This window comes from Mollisia scopiformis (genome assembly GCF_001500285.1).
Source record: "Mollisia scopiformis unplaced genomic scaffold LY89scaffold_2, whole genome shotgun sequence".
In the NCBI taxonomy this organism is placed as follows: Eukaryota; Fungi; Ascomycota; class Leotiomycetes; order Helotiales; family Mollisiaceae; genus Mollisia; species Mollisia scopiformis.
Window position 1 is genome coordinate 282674 of NW_017263582.1, and position 19056 is coordinate 301729.

At 46.8% G+C, this 19056-nt stretch overlaps 5 protein-coding genes across 5 annotated transcripts; 3 read left to right on the forward strand and 2 right to left on the reverse strand.

Annotated features, from left to right (window-relative positions):
• Positions 1–1136: 1136 nt before the first annotated feature.
• On the forward strand, positions 1137–1889 carry LY89DRAFT_165027 (uncharacterized protein). Its single transcript, XM_018205520.1, has one exon. It carries the CDS (start codon positions 1193–1195, stop codon positions 1739–1741), a length of 549 nt encoding a protein of 182 aa, XP_018077388.1. The 5' UTR covers positions 1137–1192; the 3' UTR covers positions 1742–1889.
• A 246-nt stretch (positions 1890–2135) lies between these two features.
• Positions 2136–10979, forward strand: LY89DRAFT_635153 (uncharacterized protein; the record flags this gene model as incomplete). Its single annotated transcript, XM_018211430.1, has 14 exons — positions 2136–2490; positions 2551–4104; positions 4157–4503; positions 4693–4810; positions 4871–6400; positions 6448–6607; positions 6655–6944; positions 6997–7284; positions 7332–7703; positions 7751–7837; positions 7886–8058; positions 8106–8782; positions 8829–10668; positions 10718–10979. The coding sequence occupies exons 1-14, from the start codon at positions 2431–2433 to the stop codon at positions 10977–10979; spliced, it is 7758 nt and encodes a 2585-aa protein (XP_018077389.1). The 5' UTR covers positions 2136–2430.
• A 592-nt stretch (positions 10980–11571) lies between these two features.
• Positions 11572–14337, reverse strand: LY89DRAFT_635158 (NCS1 nucleoside transporter family). Its single transcript, XM_018211431.1, has 11 exons — positions 13872–14337; positions 13767–13814; positions 13581–13715; positions 13476–13522; positions 13174–13288; positions 12894–13121; positions 12729–12846; positions 12496–12673; positions 12272–12388; positions 11916–12221; positions 11572–11853 (listed from the first exon to the last, which is right to left on the reverse strand). The coding sequence occupies exons 1-11, from the start codon at positions 14047–14049 to the stop codon at positions 11689–11691; spliced, it is 1635 nt and encodes a 544-aa protein (XP_018077390.1). The 5' UTR covers positions 14050–14337; the 3' UTR covers positions 11572–11688.
• A 48-nt stretch (positions 14338–14385) lies between these two features.
• On the forward strand, positions 14386–17004 carry LY89DRAFT_679854 (adenine deaminase). The gene is made up of 6 exons (XM_018213954.1): positions 14386–14783; positions 14888–15097; positions 15150–15633; positions 15693–15754; positions 15877–15982; positions 16033–17004. Exons 1-6 carry the CDS (start codon positions 14573–14575, stop codon positions 16880–16882), a joined length of 1923 nt encoding a protein of 640 aa, XP_018077391.1. The 5' UTR covers positions 14386–14572; the 3' UTR covers positions 16883–17004.
• On the reverse strand, positions 16452–18583 carry LY89DRAFT_754697 (uncharacterized protein; the record flags this gene model as incomplete). Its single annotated transcript, XM_018221334.1, has 3 exons — positions 16452–17480; positions 17543–18422; positions 18474–18583. 3 exons carry the CDS (start codon positions 18581–18583, stop codon positions 16917–16919), a joined length of 1554 nt encoding a protein of 517 aa, XP_018077392.1. The 3' UTR covers positions 16452–16916.
• Between the last annotated feature and the right edge of the window lie 473 nt (positions 18584–19056).

The following is a 19056-nucleotide window of genomic DNA, read 5'->3' on the forward strand; positions in this document are numbered from 1 at the left end:
CCAAGACTCTCCATCCAACGGCAGACAAAGCAATCGGCCCTCGTACAACAACGCACCTGAGGGTCTCCCACTGTTCGCCCCCGGCAGCATTGACAAAGAAGCTACTGCAATGACTCATGATATGGTCGTCAATAGAGGTGCGATTTACAAAGCAAATCTCGCCAACAAAAGCGCTGCTGCTGCGCTAAAGAGTCAACTCAACGGCAAATCAACAGAAGATTCTGAGGGCGCTGATAATACTGAAGGTTCAATCGACTCCCCAGCCTCTGCCTTGGGGAAGCGCAAGGCAGAATTATTGGAGGACGATGATAGTAGTACCCCTGGTCGTAATACACCGCAAGCAGGAACACCCAAAACCCCCAACGAGGATGAGCCACCAGTTGATACAGTTCAATTATGGAATGAGGGCTATGCCGACAGATACTACGAGCAAAAATTCAAGGTCGATCCAACAGATATTGAATTTCGTCACAAAGTCGCACGAGCATACGTCGAGGGCCTCGCGTGGGTCTTGCTCTACTACTTCCAAGGCTGTGCTTCATGGGATTGGTACTACCCTTATCACTACGCACCATTTGCTGCAGACTTTGTAGGAATTGCAGACATGAAAATCTCTTTCGAGAAAGGTAGAATTTTCAGACCATTCGAGCAATTGATGGGTGTCCTGCCAGCCGGTTCTAGGCAAGCGATACCCGAGATCTTCCATGATTTAATGACCAATCCCGACAGCGAAATCATCGACTTCTACCCCGAGGATTTTGTTGTTGATTTGAACGGAAAGAAATGGGCCTGGCAAGGTGTTGCTCTGCTTCCATTCATCGACTCAGAACGTTTGCTCAATGCAATGGCCAAAAAGTATCCTCTCTTGCCACCGGACGTTGCAGCCCGGAACGGAGTGGGTAAAGATGTTCTCCTTGTCGCTGAAGCTCACGACGATCTCTACTCAGACATTGCGACCAATTTCTATTCCAAGAAACAGGGCCCACCTCAATTCAAGCTGAACCCCAGAGCTAGTCAAGGACTCACTGGTACAGTTATGAAAGATGAGTCTTACTTACCCCACGGTTCGTTGAGATTTCCTCTCTCAAGTGGCGACATGCCAAGCCTGGACGATGATCGCTCCATCATGTAAGTGCTTCCAATCTCCGTGCGAGTAGTACTGCTAACATTGCTACTTAGTGTTAATTATGAGATGCCGAAGTCAAGTCACATTCACAAGTCTATGTTATTACGAGGTGTCGAATTTGCGAAACCAGCGCTGACCCAAAGCGACATCGAGGTAACCAAGAGCAAAGCTGCGAGATCTGGTCGAGCTCATGGAGGTGTACCATTACAAGGTGACGGCAGAGCTCGCAACTCTTTCAATTATTCGAATCAATCTCAAAATGGTAATCAGCAGCGAGGATCACGAAATGGCTATAACAACCAAAATGGCCATAACAATCAAAATCAGTTTCCTGTCCCACCTCCTGGTTGGCAACCACCGCCACCAGGTATGGCTGGCTTTGCGCGTGGTCCTCCACCCCCACCTCCACCTGGAACGTACGGATCCTGGCCTCCAGCACCGCATCAATACTCTCAACCTCCTGCTACTTATGGCTATACAAAGCCTAGACAAGGCCCACCAGGCAATGGAGAGTTCAATGATCGTCGTAGAGGCGGCGACTATCGAGGAGATTCTTATAGGGGACAGCGTGATGATTCCTACCGTGGGAACCAAGGACAATATCGGGGACGTTAGGATGAGCCACGGAAGAGCACCGTGCGAATTGGGCCTCGGTCATCAAGGGGCAATTGAAAGTGCACCAGGTGCTTCACAATGTGGCTAGGCTGAAATCTAGCTCCTGTACTCTATTGTAGATATTTTGTAAATTCAACCATGAACTACATCTCTATGTTTTTTACCTGTGCACGTATGTGACTGCGAGACGCTTCTAACAAATCTCATTATTATATATCTCTTTCTAGGTTACTGATGGCTGGTGACTTCTGACCTTCAGGGCTAGAAGTCGGCTGTTGAAAGGGCTCGAGACACTGTAGCGAATCCGTGCGTCTCATACAGGGATGCCCCTCCTTTTGGATGCAAGTCATCTACTTCAGAAAAGTCGCCAATAATTTCAAACGGCCACTTTCACTTCAGTTCACAAACAAAACTCTCACGAGCACTTGAGAGTTTCACTCGCTATCGCATGCGTACTTTTCTCACATTAACACCCTTCTCTGTCAAGCTACCCCTCACCACGGTCTGGCTCAGATCAATATCAGAGGCACGATCCATCCCACCGGGGATTATGTCCGAGTACCTGGAGCCGTCTCGAAGCTCGTAACGATTCTTCAAACATTGTATGATCGCGACATCGTACCAGAATACATCCGCATGTCTGCAATCTATTGATAGGCTTGGCAGAACAGCCAGAACTATCTGCAGCAATGAATGGGGGGCCTGGGGATTTGGTCATCACGACGCTGGTGGACCGACTGACCACGAGGGTACCGTAGCCATTCGAACTTCTTGTCCTAAAGCATCTGCTGATATCTTGCCTCTTGTAGCTGCCCCATCGCACCGGATCGCCTTCGTACGAGTTTAGTCGCGACGAGATAGTACTTCTTAGCCGTTCAACACTCCTCCAAATATCAATTAATCGCACCGCCGAAGTACTCAAATCCTTATGCCATCTACTCGAGGATCTTTCCGAACCCTACAAAGACAAAGGGATACAATCACATCCAATCCATGTTCTTAATTCAGAGCTATATGTGCTGGAATTGCTAGCTGAATGTTGCGAAATCAGAGACTCGGGGGAAGAGGGAGACAAGTCTGAAAGCGCAAGCTCTGGCTCCGCCCAAGATTCGAAGCACACGTCCCCTGCTGACGATTATGGTCAGAAGAGAAGGGCATCTCGAAATCGCTTACTACTGCGCAATGATCCCCCAGAACCTCTGGAAGAAGAATTGGCAATCAGATTAATTGATGCTGTAAAGTTGTTCTCGCGGCCCATTTCTGAAAGCTATGTGCTTCCTGCTGCCAACATCCTCGACGACGTTTTCAAAGGCATTCGAATGGGAGAGCCAGGTGAACCTGACAATGCCACTACAAACGGACATCTCAACGGCACAGAAGTGTCCAAGCTACTTCTTGACATGACTGACGCGATCGAAGCCTATACGAGAGGGATCCTGGAATATGTCTCCTTTTCAAATTGGTCGCAAGTCCTTGATTGCTTGAGAAGCGCCCTGCATCAAGCTGCCCATCAACCGCCGGGCAATGCTGCACAATCTAATGTCTTAGCCGATGATGATAGAAACGCTTTGGCCACAATTCGACTCATTTCTTCTTTCTGGGTGGACAGTCGCAAACTGAGTTTCGTCATTCAAGAGCTATGTGGCAGTTTTTTACATCTTCGCAAACCCTTTCAGACGACTGTTGCGATCGTACTGCCTTTGCTGATCACCAGGTGGCTTGAACGTAATCCTGAGGAGTTCAGAGACCTCCACACGAGCCAAGAAAGACTTGATGGTGGGCCAGAGACACTGTTTGACATGACCAATACAATGTTCGATGGGGGCAGAAGGAAGGCTTTGCTTTTTCCATTTCAAACCTCTCTCCTTTTCCTCTTACCCGACGTCTTCGAAGTCGCAAGTCATATGAGAGAAAACAAGAGCGGCGGTATATCCAAGAAAGTAACTTTTCTGGAAATGTTGAGAAAGGCTCTCAGGAACCGAAATGAAACAGCTATATACTGTTTGACTTCTGTCCTCAGGGTCGCTCGACACTTCCCGCCAGAAAGCGAAGCCGCACTTCTAAGTTATGCTCTTGACATCCAGGAGGAGGTGAAGGAAGCAGTGTTTAGGCGATACATACCTGGGATGGACACAGCAAACATTGATAGCTCTCTGATGACTGCTGCGTTCGTAAGTCTAGCACATCTTAACTTCGAGAACTGTGTGGAGACTCTCGCGCCTCTTTGCTTAGCGCCGAACACACCTCAAGATTTCAAGATAGCCATCATTTCAGCCTGCTCTCATTTTGCAAGGCAATCGAATGCCGAGGAATATCAGCCCTTGTTCGCTCAAGTGGCAGAATTTGTTCGAGCTCAGCTGAAAGTACGTCGATCTCGGGTTGTAACTGTCGGAGCTTCCTACTGATCTTTACCAGGCCGCCGCTTTGAGACCTCGCGATTCATATCCCAATGAGCAGTACACCTTGATGAAACCACTCGATGTCACTACCTCTGGCGACATCATCTACAATATTTTGCTTTTCTTGGACGCCTCTCCCCTCACTCTTTTCTTAGGAGCTCCTGATAATGGACCGGAATGGACACTCTTCTTTGAGGATATATTTGCATCTTTTACAACATACCTTGTCCTGGATGACGAGCGCATCAGGTATATGACTAATGTTGTGGCTCGCAGAATCATGACAAATGGTTCGGTGACACTATGGCATAAAAGCAAAAGTCTTGGTTCCCGAACATTCAAGTACAACTTCTGGAAATCAACGTAAGTAATTTCACTCGTTGATACATCGAAGAACACTGTGACTGTAAGCAATCGCGAAGCTTTTGCGCATACTAGTCTTTCACACAACGAAACACCACAGATCTCCTTCACATTTAGACATACTTACCAGCTTTACCCACCGGCGTGAAACTCCGTATAGTCTTATTCTAACAACGTTCCCAATGGCAGATCTATCGTGCTCATGACAGTAGCTGAAAAGTTGATAACTATGAACAACGAAAAAGGGACACTCACATTCATCCATGAATACCTGGAGTCCCGATTAACACTCTTGAAGAACATTGAGGTTTGTGCCTTCTTCATCTTTCGAGCCTACTCTATGAGAAGGTGTTAATTTGAATTGCAGGAGCTCACCGAGGTCGCCGAAGACATGCCTGAGCGTGCAGCTGCTTGCACCAAACTTGAAACTGCATTCTTGGTTTCGATATGTTCCACAGATATTTCAGTCTGTCAATTGGTCACCAAGTGTATTGCTCTCTTCTGTCAAGAAGCTCATCTAGTCGACGGCTCAAGTGGGGTCGCGAAGTCGTTGACACCAACCCTCCGCAATCTAGATGTTTTCCAGGAAATTTCTACAAGAGAATTCCGATTTACTGGTTTGGTAGCGTTCCAAAAGCGCGTTCGAAGCCTGTTGAGGCAAATTCAGCATCCAACGGCTGGTATTCTGACAGCATGGGAAACGGTCTTCGATGCCTGGTTCAAGTTATCAAAGCAAATCTTCTCTCGCACAACGGATTCACTAGAAGAGAAGTCTCTGGTAGAGTGGCGCAACTATTCTGGCTTTCTTGCTTCCCTCGGTGGCGCTTGCATATCAGATCAAGCTTTGGCTCCCGAAGAAGCTGGCCTTGCGGGACTGAAATGGATAGATAGACTTTCGCCAGAAAGCTATGACGACACTCTGCTGAGTAGATACATGAAACAGAGCATCCAGTTGTTAGCAAGTAACAATGTGAGGATTCGAGAGGCGACGAGAGAGACACTTTCGACCGAGCTTTCCCCACCACTATACTTTCCGTTGTTCGAGACTCTTGAGTCTGAGCTTGGAGTGCTCTTCGACAGTCCTCGAACCAATACTTCCCTGTCAATAGAATCACGAGTGATTTTTGCCGAACAAGCTGCGGCTCTTCTGAAGAGCATTGTTGAACGTCTGGGTGGTCCAGCAGAAGTCGGAGCGGCATTGACCATTGACATTGGTGGATTAACACTCAATTTTGCGAAATTCCTGGACGATGTAACTGAGGGCGCGAGTATACTAAGGGTCAAAATCAAAATCTGCCAGTTGTGTGAAACCGTAACACAAAAGAAAGAGCTTCTCAACCTCAGACATGATGTTCGGATTCGAAACCAACTCCTAGAAGTCATCTTCGGCTGGATAGCACGCCCAGGTTCTCCCAAAGATGTCCCTCCAGCAGGCGCGCGACTGGAGGAGATGTCACGGCTCCAACGGGATCTGGATCGAGCGTGCCTCAAGGCACTTGCAGATTTGACTTACCGCCTTCCCCTTCAACCTGCAGAAGGTCAAACTGATGCGGATACAAGCGATCTCAAATCTCAAATGTTTCATACATACTTCAACAGGTTCCTATCTCTGCTCAATTTCGAGAACACTGAGATCGGAAGAACCGAAGTTCGGCTGGCTGCAACGATCAGTGATGAGACTATGACCATGCCAGAACTTGCCATCAGTGCCCTTTCCAATCTCCTGAGTGCGAACATCGATGTAGGTTTGAAGCACTCACTGGGAATTGGTTATCATGAGGACCTCGACATAAGAACTGCATTTGTCAAAGTCCTGTGCAACATTTTGATCCAGGGTGCCGAATTTAACAACCTCTCTGATGCAGCCGTGAATGAAAGATACGACGAGCTACTAGAGGTCAGTTGCTTGTGGTATGTCGTGTAGTCATAACTGATTGATGGTAGCTCCTCATTAACGACATGGCCCTTACTATCGCACTGTGCGACGCATGTCCAAGTACGGAAGTTGACGAAATGACAATATCTTTGCTCAACATCTTCGACTCTAGAGGACTGGGCTTTGTGTTGCTAGAGGCACTCATCGAGCATGAAGTAGAAGAGACAGGTAAGAAATTCAAAAGGGTGCGACTGTGTATATTAATTGTGCTACAGAGAATGAAGCGGAACTCCTGCGTAGAAATTGCGTTGCTACAAAAATGCTGTCTGTTTACGCAAAATGGAAAGGGGCGGCATATCTCAAAGCGACACTTCAGAAAGTATTGGAACGTCTCGTGCTGACGTCCAAGGACCTGGACCTTGAACTGGATCCTGCCCGGACCACTTCCGCAGAAGAACTTCAGAAGAATGCCCTTCAGCTTCGAGTTGTTACGAAAGTATTCATTGATGACATATGTAACTCAGCAGTACATATTCCTGTCTCTTTCAGAAAGATATGTAGTATTGTAGGTTCGGAATCTTGTGTTGTGGTACTGCAAGTCTAATTTGAATGTGTAGATATCTGCCACTGTCATGAGGCGCTTTCCGGAAGCCAAATTCACGGCAGTTGGTGCCTTTATATTCCTCCGATTTTTCTGCCCTGCCATTGTAGCTCCAGATGCCGAAGGCTTGATCACCTCGGCGCCCTCGAAGGAGATGCGCCGTGGACTCCTTCTCATCGCAAAAGTTGTCCAGAATCTGGCGAACAACGTGTTGTTTGGGGCAAAGGAACCATACATGTTTCCTCTCAACGACTTCTTGACGCAGAACATCTACCGAGTAACAACATTTTTACGAGAAATTTCTGTACGTCATACTCGCCTTTTGTTTTTAACAAGCCTGACTGTCCATAGGTTTCACCTAACATGATCGAGCCAAATGTAGAGTCAGAGTCGTTCGACTTTGGCTCCTGTGTTGCCTTGCATCGGTTTCTGTACGATCACTGGGACCATGTCCGCCAGAAGATCGTCCTTCGGGAAAGGAGGGGCGCAACTCGCTCACTTGTTGAGATCAGCAAAGGCCAGATACCTATTTTGGAATCTCTTCGTAAGCTCATAACCAACTTGGGTCCTCCTCCAATGGACGTCTCTTGGAACAGGCCCGCAATTTCATCCAACAGCCCTCCATCATACTCGCGGTTTCAACATTTCATGCTTCGTAACGCTGGTAGAAATACGGAGTCCCTAGTCTCGACCCGTGCAGTGTATGATGGAGGTGAAAGCAAGGTAGCATCGATTGTTGTTACTTCAGGAAATACGCTAATGGTGCATAGGATGGTCTGCCCATGATCTGTATCATACTTCGCAATATTGACACTGAAACAACGGATTACGAGCTTCTTCTTTTTGGCTACCTCAAGGTACGTCCTATGTGACTTATTCATATGTACCATGACTGATCAGAATAGATCGCAAGTCGCATGTGGCACCGTCCCTTCGGTATTCTGATCGACGCAACCTGCTACAATGGTCAAAATGAGCCACAAGATGCCCTCTTCCGCAAGCTAGATCTTCTGACTCCAACTGAATTATCGAAACAACTTTCGAGGGTCTATGTGTATAACATGAACAGTGCTTTTAGGTATGCATATTGAATGTAGTGTATAACATCAACTAACGGCCGACTAGGAAATGCTTCCGTCGCATCTTAAGATTAGCTGCAAAGAGTGAAAAGAGTGCTTTTCATCCGAAGAATGTGGATTATCACCTCATTGGTAGCTTGCAAGATCTTCAGGCGCATTTTCACCTCAGCCAGTTGCATTTGCCTAAAGAAACTATTAGTGTTGTTACTGACACCCGATATGTTTTCCAGCCGATCATTAGGCTTTCAAAAACAAAGGGAAAAATCGAGGTAGTCATCAAGGTGGGCAGTCAGTTCGTTCAGGTCACGACAACAAAGAAGCAAGAAGTTGTTCCGGGCTTGAGATTGCACGCAACAGTAAACGACATCTTCCGCCTGTCAGAGGTAGATGAAGCACCAACCTCCATACAGACTGAAGACGATTCCGCATTTGGTTTGCGAACAGAGAATGGCAAGATCGTCATGTACTTCACTAGCCCAAGAAAGCCTGATGTTCTCCAAGCTATTCGAGGTGCCAAAGCTAAGTATGGGAAGGAGCTGAGAACATTAAAATCTTTCGAGAGGCTGGTCCGGCCTCAAGATGTCCCGGGGACCCTTCTGAACATTGCCTTAACAAATATGGCAAGTGGTGATCAGGTCTTAAGGTTGGCTGCTTACAACCTTCTCTGTGCACTTTGTCGCGCATTTAAATTTGCTGCGGACTCAAAATTCATGAGTGCAAAAGGTTCCGTAATTCATTGCCCCGTCAAGTTCTGCACTAACCTGTATAGAACTATGTGTACCACTGAATCCTTCGCGTTTCATAATCGACATCAGTCAGCAGCTTGCACGCTCGGAGCCCCAACTTACTGCAGATTTCCTAAACGAATTCTTTGTTGGTTGGGAAAGCTTTCCTTACTCACAGAGACCTTTGAGTCTGGCATACATGGCGCCTTGGTTGCCAGGTCTAAGGACGAATCTCATACCTACAGATGCTGATAGCGATAAAGCGCGAGAAAAGGTCGCTGCTATATTTAGAAGACTGATCGAAGTTGCCATATCCGACGTTGCTTTAAGTACTACGCTGGAACAAACGATCTGGCCAGCGATAAATAACGACGAAATCTACACAGATATCTTCTTGGATGAGCTCATAAAGGCCTCACTTGGCTTTGGCATAGATGACGAACGCACAGAGATCTTGGGCTCTATTATTGCTTCTCTCGGAACCATCACAATACGCGGAAAACTCCTCTCACGGCTTCGAAAGGCCTTGAATCGAACATCTCTTCGTCCCACTAGGCAACTACCCGAGAATACCGTCTGGGGAGAGATTTGTGTTCTACTACGTCTCTGCTTGTCGACGTCCTTCGACAGTGGTGCTCAGTCACAATTATACCTGCCAGAACTTTTCCATCTAGTGACGATGCTCGCGAATACAGGTTCCACCGATGTAAAGCTAATGGTCCATCGACTTCTTGTCAATACGATTCATGCTATCTGCACAACATTCAACTTAGATGAGAGTAAGCTTAGCCGCTTGAAAGTGCTGCTGCTCTCGCTATCGGAGCCCAGGAACGATCCACTCTTCAATATTCCTTCCAGAGATGGTGTCTCAATATCTTCCCTGCAAGATACTGGGATTCCTGCGTTGATTGCCACGGAAGCACTTGCTGTTCTCCTCGCTGAAATCAGTACGATTGCAGCTCCGACCACAGATATGTCAAACGCATGGCGATCGAGATGGATGAGCTTGGTTGCCAGCACAGCTTTTCAGAGTAATCCCGCCATTCAACCTCGCGCGTTCACTGTGATGGGCTGTCTAGCTCGTGAGGATGTTGATGATGACCTCCTTTACCAGGTTCTCGTCGCATTGAGGAGCAGTATTGGACGGTTTACAGATGATAACGACAGTGAAATGCTGATCGCCATCGTCACGTCGCTCACGAAAATGATGGACAAACTTCCGTCAGCATCACGTTATGGAATGCAAATGTTCTGGCTTGCTCTATCTCTTGTCAGACTTGTACCCATATCCCTCTTCAACTGCTCGGCCCTTTTTCTCGATGCTGTTCTGAGTAATATCGCAACGTCTGGGGAGTTCAAGGGAGGCCGTATGGTTCCGACCTTACTTCAAGGCAGAGTGCCTCTTGAAGATGCAGCTTTACAATTGGATGAGATCTACGGAATCCATTTCAATATCGAGAATTTCCATTTTGCACTTTGTGCAACTTTGGTCAAAGGACTTACAGACAGCGTTACTAAGGGAACAGCAATTCGGGTCCTGTCGACCTTCCTAGAGATAACAAGCGCAAGTGCACCTCCAGAGAGCAGATTTCCCAAGGATCTTAGCTGCTTGCCTTATTTGGGAATTCTCATGTCAAGAGCGATGACTCCCGAAGAAGCCAAGGAGAATCTTTGGCTCGCGGGTTGGACAGCCCCGGATGACGATGTTACGTCTGAAAATGTGTTGGAGATGGTTGATCTTCAGATCGTCAAAGATAAAGAGTTGCTTCTCAATGCTGCTATTGGTATTGTAGATTTTTCTTACCTGGAAGACGTGGTACAAAATCGGGCACTTCTTTGGCTTAACAGGATCGCCCTAAAACGACCTACCGTCATATTACATCTGTAAGTCTTGTGCTTCTTTATATCAATGTAGCGTTAACCTGGTTGGCAGATGCGGACCTGTTCTCCGTGTGCTAGACGACGTTCTCATCTCGTGCCAGAACGCGGTCACGCTCGAGTCTGCCCATCAGCTACTGAGGACTCTAACATCGAACCCGAAATTTGCTGGTGGTGTGGATACTGCCGAGATGTTGGAAGATGTCCTTGATGGAATCGGCTTCGGTGGTCTGTGGAGATCGTCAACTTTCCACACTGCGAATGAGCTTGAAAGGCAATGCACGATTTTGACTGACAGACTTATTGAGGTAGGCTGAATACCTCACAGAATTGGAGACTCACAAACTAACTCGGATTAGCTCATCATTGCATGAGTAATCATACTAGAAGCGAGGACGATTTCGAGGACGATTTGAATGAAATGACGAGGAATGAGTTATGAGAAAAACTTGACGGAGGGTGTAGCGTTTGATTATTGTAAAGCTGGATATGATACCCAAGTCAAGGAAAATATAAGTTTTGCATGCACGAATCTCGAGTAAAGGAATGGCATGCTGAAAAGTGGCATTTCTTTCACTCCCTACTAACCATGAGATGTGCTTTGAGACCGATATTCTCGTTCCTGGGTGTCGTGGCGTGATGCCGAACTTTTGCACCTTGAGATTCAGGATTGGGATCGGACGGACATGGAGTGTTTATAAATATCCAAAAGAGGTCCAACAAGGCTCAGTCCTTCAGATAGATGACTTACAACTTCGATCTTTTCCCAGCAACGCAACTCTCCCGGCGATCGCACTTGCTTGCGGGATTGTCCCTACTGACGTGGGAAGTCACCACCTACTGAAAGGCGTAGAGGCCGCTGGACATTGTGTCCATCTTCGAAAACTTTTGTAAGAGAGATTTGTTAGCCTTATTGGATTCGGCGAGCTACGACTAAATATTATCTAAATTTGCCTCCCGTGCTTATGCTCTTTCATGTTCGAGGCCATTCACAACCTCCTCCTTCACTACATCTTGCACCAGCAGCTAGAAACTTGGGTTTACGACTTCCCTCTTGTGCAGCATTGTTGCCCTTGCTGGGAACATCCTACTCAACAGAACATGAAGTCCGCCCGCGACCAAGAAGCCATAAAAGTATCCCAAGTAATAGAAGCTTGTGGCGCCACTCCCGACATCGACATTTGCATTGACCTAGATACACAATTAGTCCAAGTACAAAGTAGCTACGAAATGGAACGACCAGAGGCACTTACTGAGGCTGCAAAACCGGGAAGCAAAGGCGCAAATCCGACTACGAATGCTACAAGAGCTCGCCAATTGGTTCCGTACCTGTTATAAGCATAAATACCATCGGGTCGATACATGTCTGGTACGGATACGAATTCTTTGTGCACAATCCAATAATCGGCAATCAATATTCCAGAGATTGGAGCTAACCATATTGTGTATCCCGACATGAAGTTGATGAGCGATTCGGCGGATACTAGGATGTTCCAAGGAGTCATGGCCCAGGCGCCGATTACCGCACACACATATTGGCCTCTGCGAATGCTGATGTGCTATCGAAGTTTTAGTTGTCGATGGTGCTATTGAAGTGAATATAACTTACTTTAGGAAACAGTGCTGTAAGATCTGTTGCGACTGAGATGGAATTGGCGGAGATGTTGACACCAATTGAAGCAATTAAGAAAGCTGTAGCACAAAAGAATGCTGCAGCTCTTCCACCCTGCGTGTGGTTAATACAATTTTGTAGCATGAAGGGAAGGGCTCTTCTGGTGGATCATCTCGAGTAATCATCCTCAAGAGACGGAACATATACGTGAACCTACTTACCCTCGATGTCCAATTATTTATGATCAACAGTGGATCCCACAAAAGTTCTCCATACAGAAGCTTCGAGCCATTGGCGCCAATGATGCCAAATAGCATCATGATGATGAAAACAATAGGAATTACTATTAATTGGACATATGGACTGTTTGGTTTCTTCGAGTATCGAGCAAAATCATTCCTATCAAAACTCAGCAAGAGCGACTTAGGTCCTAGAAATCCCAGTCAATGCTTACATATTAACACCAAGTGTTGCAAAATTGCCAACCATTGCATAAACCCCATTCATAAAGGCCCAGCCCAAGTTAGAGCCATGGACAGCGTTTCCCTGTGAGAAGATGTCGCTTCCACCACCTGGTTGCGGTCAGCGATGCTTCGTAAGAAATCGATCGAGAGCTTACCTGTGCTTGACACTATCCAACCTATGATAGCAAACCCAGCAATGGGAGTAATGATACTTTTGAAATTGAAGAACCAGCGGACCTGATGAGGCGGGATGTAGTGAAATGGCAGGCAAATTAGAAAATGTATGAAATAGCAGATCATGAATCCTGTAGTTATGTTTGCAGATTCCGGGAGTTGATTTGGTATGTTGCGGAATCTGGGCCAGATTGCATAGATCATGGATTCTAGTCAACAATCAGCTTTGAGAGGGGCGATGGGGAGAATGGTCAGACTGACGGACACACTCGGCACCTGCATACGTGCCAATCCCATACCAGAAGATGGAGATGATTACCCTGAAGATTATCATAACGTAAGCAAAGTAGAACCCGAAGGCACTTCGAGCTTGGATCTAATTAGGGTTATTAGCCAAAGAAGCACTCAGATGGTCATAGTCAGGAGTATTTTCAATCGTTAAAACTATGAATGGTCTTGAAACAGGAAATCGGCAATGATAAAAATTCAAGTAGATTCAAAACAGTGATGATACCACTCGTAGCCAAATGATCTCCAACCGAAACAGAGGCTTTATCACTCACAGTGAATGGAATATGAAGTCTAGCTCCAATGATGCCATTGTAAGTCACTAGATAATATCAGACTTTAATTTCACGGTTTGGCAATATCATCCTGAGATAACTTACCAACCAGGGCAGTGAGAAAATTCCCTATTGCGACAGCAACTAGTGCCAACTTCCATGACAAGCCAATAGCGATCAAAGAACTTCCTATCCTCCAATTTGAAACTGCAAAAGCGTCTGAGATCCAGTATGTGACAACTACCGTCATTTGTTAGCAGTAGCTATAGCAAGCAGGTAATGAACTCGTACAATTATATGTGCGCCACGTCTGATACTCTGGCTCGATGGGGTCAAGATCTGTTAGACGATTAGACTTATAACTCTTCTAGTTCGAATTCCGGAATAACAGCCGACCTTTGTTAGACCATCTTGTACCAGGAACCATCCGACTTTCGCTCACTTGGAGGGTGGCTCGTCCCTTAATACGATTCCAAAAGGACGCATTGATGTCTCCAAAAGCTCCACCATCTACCTCCACCGGGCTTGAACTAGACAGTCCCTTTGCCATCTCTTTGCTCTCTCCGTAGCTCATTGTGTAAGTCTTGATTTTGATTGTACAGTGCTAGAGAAAAGGAAGATCAAGGGTCCTACAATTTTCGGGACGTTTCCCCACTTTGTATTACTTGACCAAGACAACGGACTCGCGGTCTTGAGCGCTCTTGTCCAGTATCTTATCTCCAAGATCTACGACTTGAGATCCACATCTGATTGACCCAATCAAGCTGAATTGAAAGGGGAACATGTGTTGAAAATCGGTCGGCTCCGAGGATCTGGGCCACCATTGCGAAAGTGGGAGGAATGGTAGATATCAAACATGCGGAGCCTCTGCGAAATGAATCTTAGATTTCGGCAGTGACATTGATATGTTCCGAAGGATAGGTACCAGATAAGACAGCCAAAAGTGGGGTTCAAGACGCATTTTTAATGACGAGCTTTGTGTGGAATCTTGCAATTCAGTTTGCAGCATCATCAGAATTAGAGAAGAAGACGAAGTCTACGTGGAAGCATAGAAAGATCGTACAGATGTGACATTCACTGCAAAGGACTGAGTAGCCATGGATCATCATCCCATCCCGACTTCGATCGCAACGGGGGCGCATCTGTCTATCACTGTGGATGAACTCATGCACCTACGCCTTGTTGCTCTAGGCTCTATACCGCCATCCTTGATTATTCGCGGCGGAACTATCCTATGCTTGCATACGAGTGAACTTCTCGAGCGCGATGTTATCATATATGGCAGATATATTGCAGCAATAACACCATGTAGGTCTTGTCGAAAAAATCTCTCTTCCCTCATTGTCTGAGATAATGCGCTGATCCTCTTGGGACAATCTTCTCTTAGCAACTGCTAACGTTCCATTGCCCAGGGGGCCACTTCCCTGCTGGTCCAGAGGAGATCGATGCACGTGGCAAATTCGTATCTCCTGGTTTCATCGATACTCACATACATGTTGAATACACGAAGCTGGTCCCTGGCGAACTAGCCAGGCTCAGTATTCCAAGAGGGACCACGACAATCCTGGCCGATGCGAATTGTATTGCTAATGTCTTCGGCGGACTTGGAATGGACTTCATGGGTGAGCACTAGCCCACGCGCCCCAAGAACGAGTCGAAACTGAGATTCGGCAGGAACGACCACCACTCCCTTAAGAATCTTCCGTCAAGTCTCGCACAAGATTCCAGGCAACGGTCCGGACATTGAACTTGGTGGAACTTCCGTTTCCACCGAAGAGCTCTGCTTTCGCGTCTCTCAACCAGAGGCGGCAACACTAGGAGAGAGTAATCCATTTTCACTGGATAGAGCATCTGCTGAGAAACAAGCGGCAGCTTTACATGCAGGCAAGCGTATAACAGGCCATACTGCTTTACTCGAGAACGAACCGCTTTGGGCTTACAGTGCCGGTGGTATAGGAGATGATCATAATGCGCATCAAACTAAAGATGTGATAGAAAGGCTGAGACTAGGCATGATGTTGACAGTGATGAGTGGTTCAATGAATTCCAACATTCAGTGGGTATTCGAGGACATTCCTGCATTGAAAGGAGGTTTGGGGCACATCTCATTTTGTGCCGACGATAAGCTGGCTGAGGACTTGGACCGGGAGGGTCATATGTAAGTTTGCTGTCGAAATGTACAAACTGAGCATACTAATTCAAGGGCTTAACGTACAGAGACCACCATGTTCGGACTGCCATTCAATTGGGGGTCGATATTTTAGCAGCATATCGTATGGGTACGTCGAAATTTCCTTTAGCTTCAAGGACAATGTAGGAGTCGAATGCTCGGGACACTGTTCAAGACACATCGGCTCCTGTCTTCAGCATATTGTCAGAATATATACTCATATGGGAAAAGCTACCTTAAATGCTGCATTGTACTATCGACTCGATCACCTCATCGGAAGTGTGACACCAGCAAAACTAGCAGATTTATTGATACTCGACAGTCTAGAAGAGGCTCGGTGAGTCACAGACTTCAGACAATCCAAAAGGAAAGTACTGATCGAATGAGACCTACAATCGTAATCATGAACGGCAAAGTAGTTGCACAGAATTATAAGCCGACCTTTGATAACACTGATCTCATTCCTCACTTTACGCTTAACAGCATCCACATCGACCCATCATATCTAAATCCATCGACTTTTCGAGTAGCACCTAAGGAGCCAGACCATGCTTGGGTACAGGCAATGGAGATGTACGATGGCTATTTCAAACGAGCTTTCCATGCTCGCCTTCCAGTCTCCGATAAAAATTCAGTGGAAAGTGACGTGAGTCGAGACATCTTGAAAGTGGTGGTCATTGATCGCCACCATGCTACCAAAAATCATGGAATTAGCTTCGTTCGAGGATTCGGCCTTCGAAAAGGAGCCATTGCTTGCACGACGAACTGCGAAAATCAAAATCTGGTCGTAATTGGAACATCAGACCAAGAGATAGCAGACGCGGTTTCAGCAATAATCACGATCGGTGGTGGATTTGTAGCTGTAGCGGATGGTCAGATTCTTGGCTCTGTTCGACTTGACGTTGCTGGTTGCATGTCTTCTGAGCCATGGGAAATGGTTCGAGATGATTCTATTGCTTGTGTTGAAGCCGTACACTCCATTTTGGGGAGTAGAATGAAGTCGCCATTCATGATCATGAGCTTCGTGGGTCTGGTGGCCGTTCCGGATCTAGGCTTGACAGAGAAGGGTTTGGTGGATTGTCGAACACAAGGATTGATGGATGTTGTTCTTGAAGGGAAGCCAGAGGATGGTGTAGAACGAGGGGCCACTGAAAGACCGGTGAAAATATGTTGTCGATGTCCTTCTCATGCTCATGACATCCACCGAATGATGGATGTTGCAAACTCAATTGTATGATGAAATCTGCCAATCTGCAGTCTCACTGACAGGATCAAGTACTGTCATGCTCTTCAATCCATGACAAAAGACTCTTCAGCCGCTGCCCACTCGCCTTCAAATGTAATAAGTCGTTCTGTTCTTCTTTCCCCTTCACGCCATTATCCTTCTTTCTCTTGTCGACCTTGGACTTGTTTTCACGTGCCACGATACCTGCTTTAACCGCTGCGTCCAAGGTCGGAGTATGACACAGTACGCCTTCCCTGAAGAGTAATCTCATGAGATTCTCAACCAGGATAGAGACTTTAGCGTTGTCCGAGGCATATGAAGTCAGAGCTGGAAATGGCAGATAACAACGCTCAAGTACGTCTTGCGTCAAATCATCTCTATCTTCATTCGAAATCTCGTGGGGACGAGGGGCCGAGCTTGGCAGTAGTGGCAGGAGAATCACTTGGGTCAACGATACGTAAGCCTCTAGCACGAGGTGTGATGAGCGGCTCGATGAGAGGAGCAGCGAGAACGCTGGCAGCGGGAGAGGTTTGATGCTTGAAAACACGGCATCATAAAGGGATTTACAGTCACAGAAGTGTTCTGGCTGAGCATCAGCAACCCTAGAAAGCTGATAAAGCCATTCAAGTGTTAGTGACAAAACAAGGCTTATGCGGGATAAAGACGACTTACCAGAGTAATGACGCGCTGACGCAACGTAACGGATTCTGGCCCTCCAAGCCAAGGGTCGTTCTCTGGTATACAATCCTCATCTTGAGAAGTTTGGTCTGTCAACTCCGACTCCGCCTCCTCGTCCTGGTAACCACCAAATTTCCGCTCTATAGGGGTTTCCCTTTTCCTTTTCTGGCCATTGTGAATCTTAAGTTCCTTGGTTTCATTCGTAAAGACTTCTGGAAACTCCCTCAAACTCTCAACAGATCCATCTGCGAATGCAGCCCTCACCACTCGCTTCATTGCACTCGACCTCCCATTGGCTTCAGACAGGTACTTCACAAGAAGAGAGTTTTGCACACCCGAGTCTAACCCTGACGATTGACGCTCGTTCCAATCTGCATCCAGGACATCGAGCATAAAATCCAGCCAGACTTTCCAGTATTTCCATCTCTTAGGGTATCTCACACTGCAATTAAATGCCCAGCCGACCATATGCCAGAAATCCTTTGCACAATTTCGAATTCTGCCCCTGTTGGCGATGACTCCTCTGATTTTCTCGGAACCATCTTCGTTCTCAGAACTACTCGAACCATCATCGAGTTCCAGGGCATTCCGACTCCTTCTTGATGACCGATTGGACTGGCCGGAGAATGAAAAGGCCTCTGCGAGGTTGGCATTGAGAGGACCGACAATGGCGAGAAGATTTCGAAGAAAAGTTATTGCTTGGGATGCGAGTTCTATCCGGTCGTGCGCCGGAGCCTGGTTGGTGTGTCGAGGGTGTATAAGGAGGGCACTCGCAAGCTCGATGTGAAATGGTGCAGGGGCATATATCGGATTCTGAGGGCCTGGAGAAGAAGCGCCTGTCGTAATAAGATCCGTGAGGAGGGTAATAGCACCGCTGTCTGATATGTGTTAGCAGAAGCTCGCGCGCGTTTACATGGAGGAATACTTGCACAACTCCTCGTCAAAGTAGATGGTTACCTCTTGACGGACATCGTGATTAATCGGCACTACCGGCCGGTACGAAGTACCTTGTGGAGAGGCCTCGATAATCGACATGGGAGAGTTAGGAGCCGTATGAAAAGAATATATGGACGAGGAGGTTGAAGAGGTTGAGTAGGGGGAGAGGCAGGGCTCCATGATTTCTTTAAGGTTGCGGGACGCGACGAGATGCGCGTGCGCGACCGATTTGATAGGACAGGAGGTTGTTGAAAAAACAAGGTATTTTTACTTGGGCTTCGACTCAGGAGTTTGAGGAAGAATGTGTAATATTGTGCCCTCAAATTCATTATTTAATTATTTTTGAAATTCTCCGTCAATTGCTTGCTTTTCTAAGCCTGCGATTCCAAAAGTTCTTGCGTTTTGTGACAAGTCAATTCTTTGTTTGCCGAAGTCGTTTCAAATGTACGACCCCAACACAAAGATCTAAATTGTTGAAGCACGCTGATTAAGAATTGTTGAAGCTTAACGGTAGGAAGTACGTTAGTACGCATGCTCATCTATTCGTGGAGAAAAGTTACCAAGCATTGTTC

Excerpts from the sequence above, each read along its gene's own strand:
- LY89DRAFT_165027 (XM_018205520.1), top strand. The coding sequence starts at position 1,193 with ATGCCGAAGTCAAGTCACATTCACAAGTCTATGTTATTACGAGGTGTC.
- LY89DRAFT_635158 (XM_018211431.1), bottom strand. The coding sequence starts at position 14,049 with ATGAGCTACGGAGAGAGCAAAGAGATGGCAAAGGGACTGTCTAGTTCA. Across the intron at positions 13,523-13,580 it reads TTTTCTCACTGCCCTGGTTG|TGACTTACAATGGCATCATT; the intron begins GTAAGTTATCTC and ends GATATTATCTAG. Across the intron at positions 12,674-12,728 it reads GCAACACTTGGTGTTAATAT|GAATGATTTTGCTCGATACT; the intron begins GTAAGCATTGAC and ends GAGTTTTGATAG.
- LY89DRAFT_679854 (XM_018213954.1), top strand. The coding sequence starts at position 14,573 with ATGGATCATCATCCCATCCCGACTTCGATCGCAACGGGGGCGCATCTG. Across the intron at positions 15,098-15,149 it reads ACTTGGAATGGACTTCATGG|GAACGACCACCACTCCCTTA; the intron begins GTGAGCACTAGC and ends GAGATTCGGCAG. Across the intron at positions 15,634-15,692 it reads TTGGACCGGGAGGGTCATAT|AGACCACCATGTTCGGACTG; the intron begins GTAAGTTTGCTG and ends CTTAACGTACAG.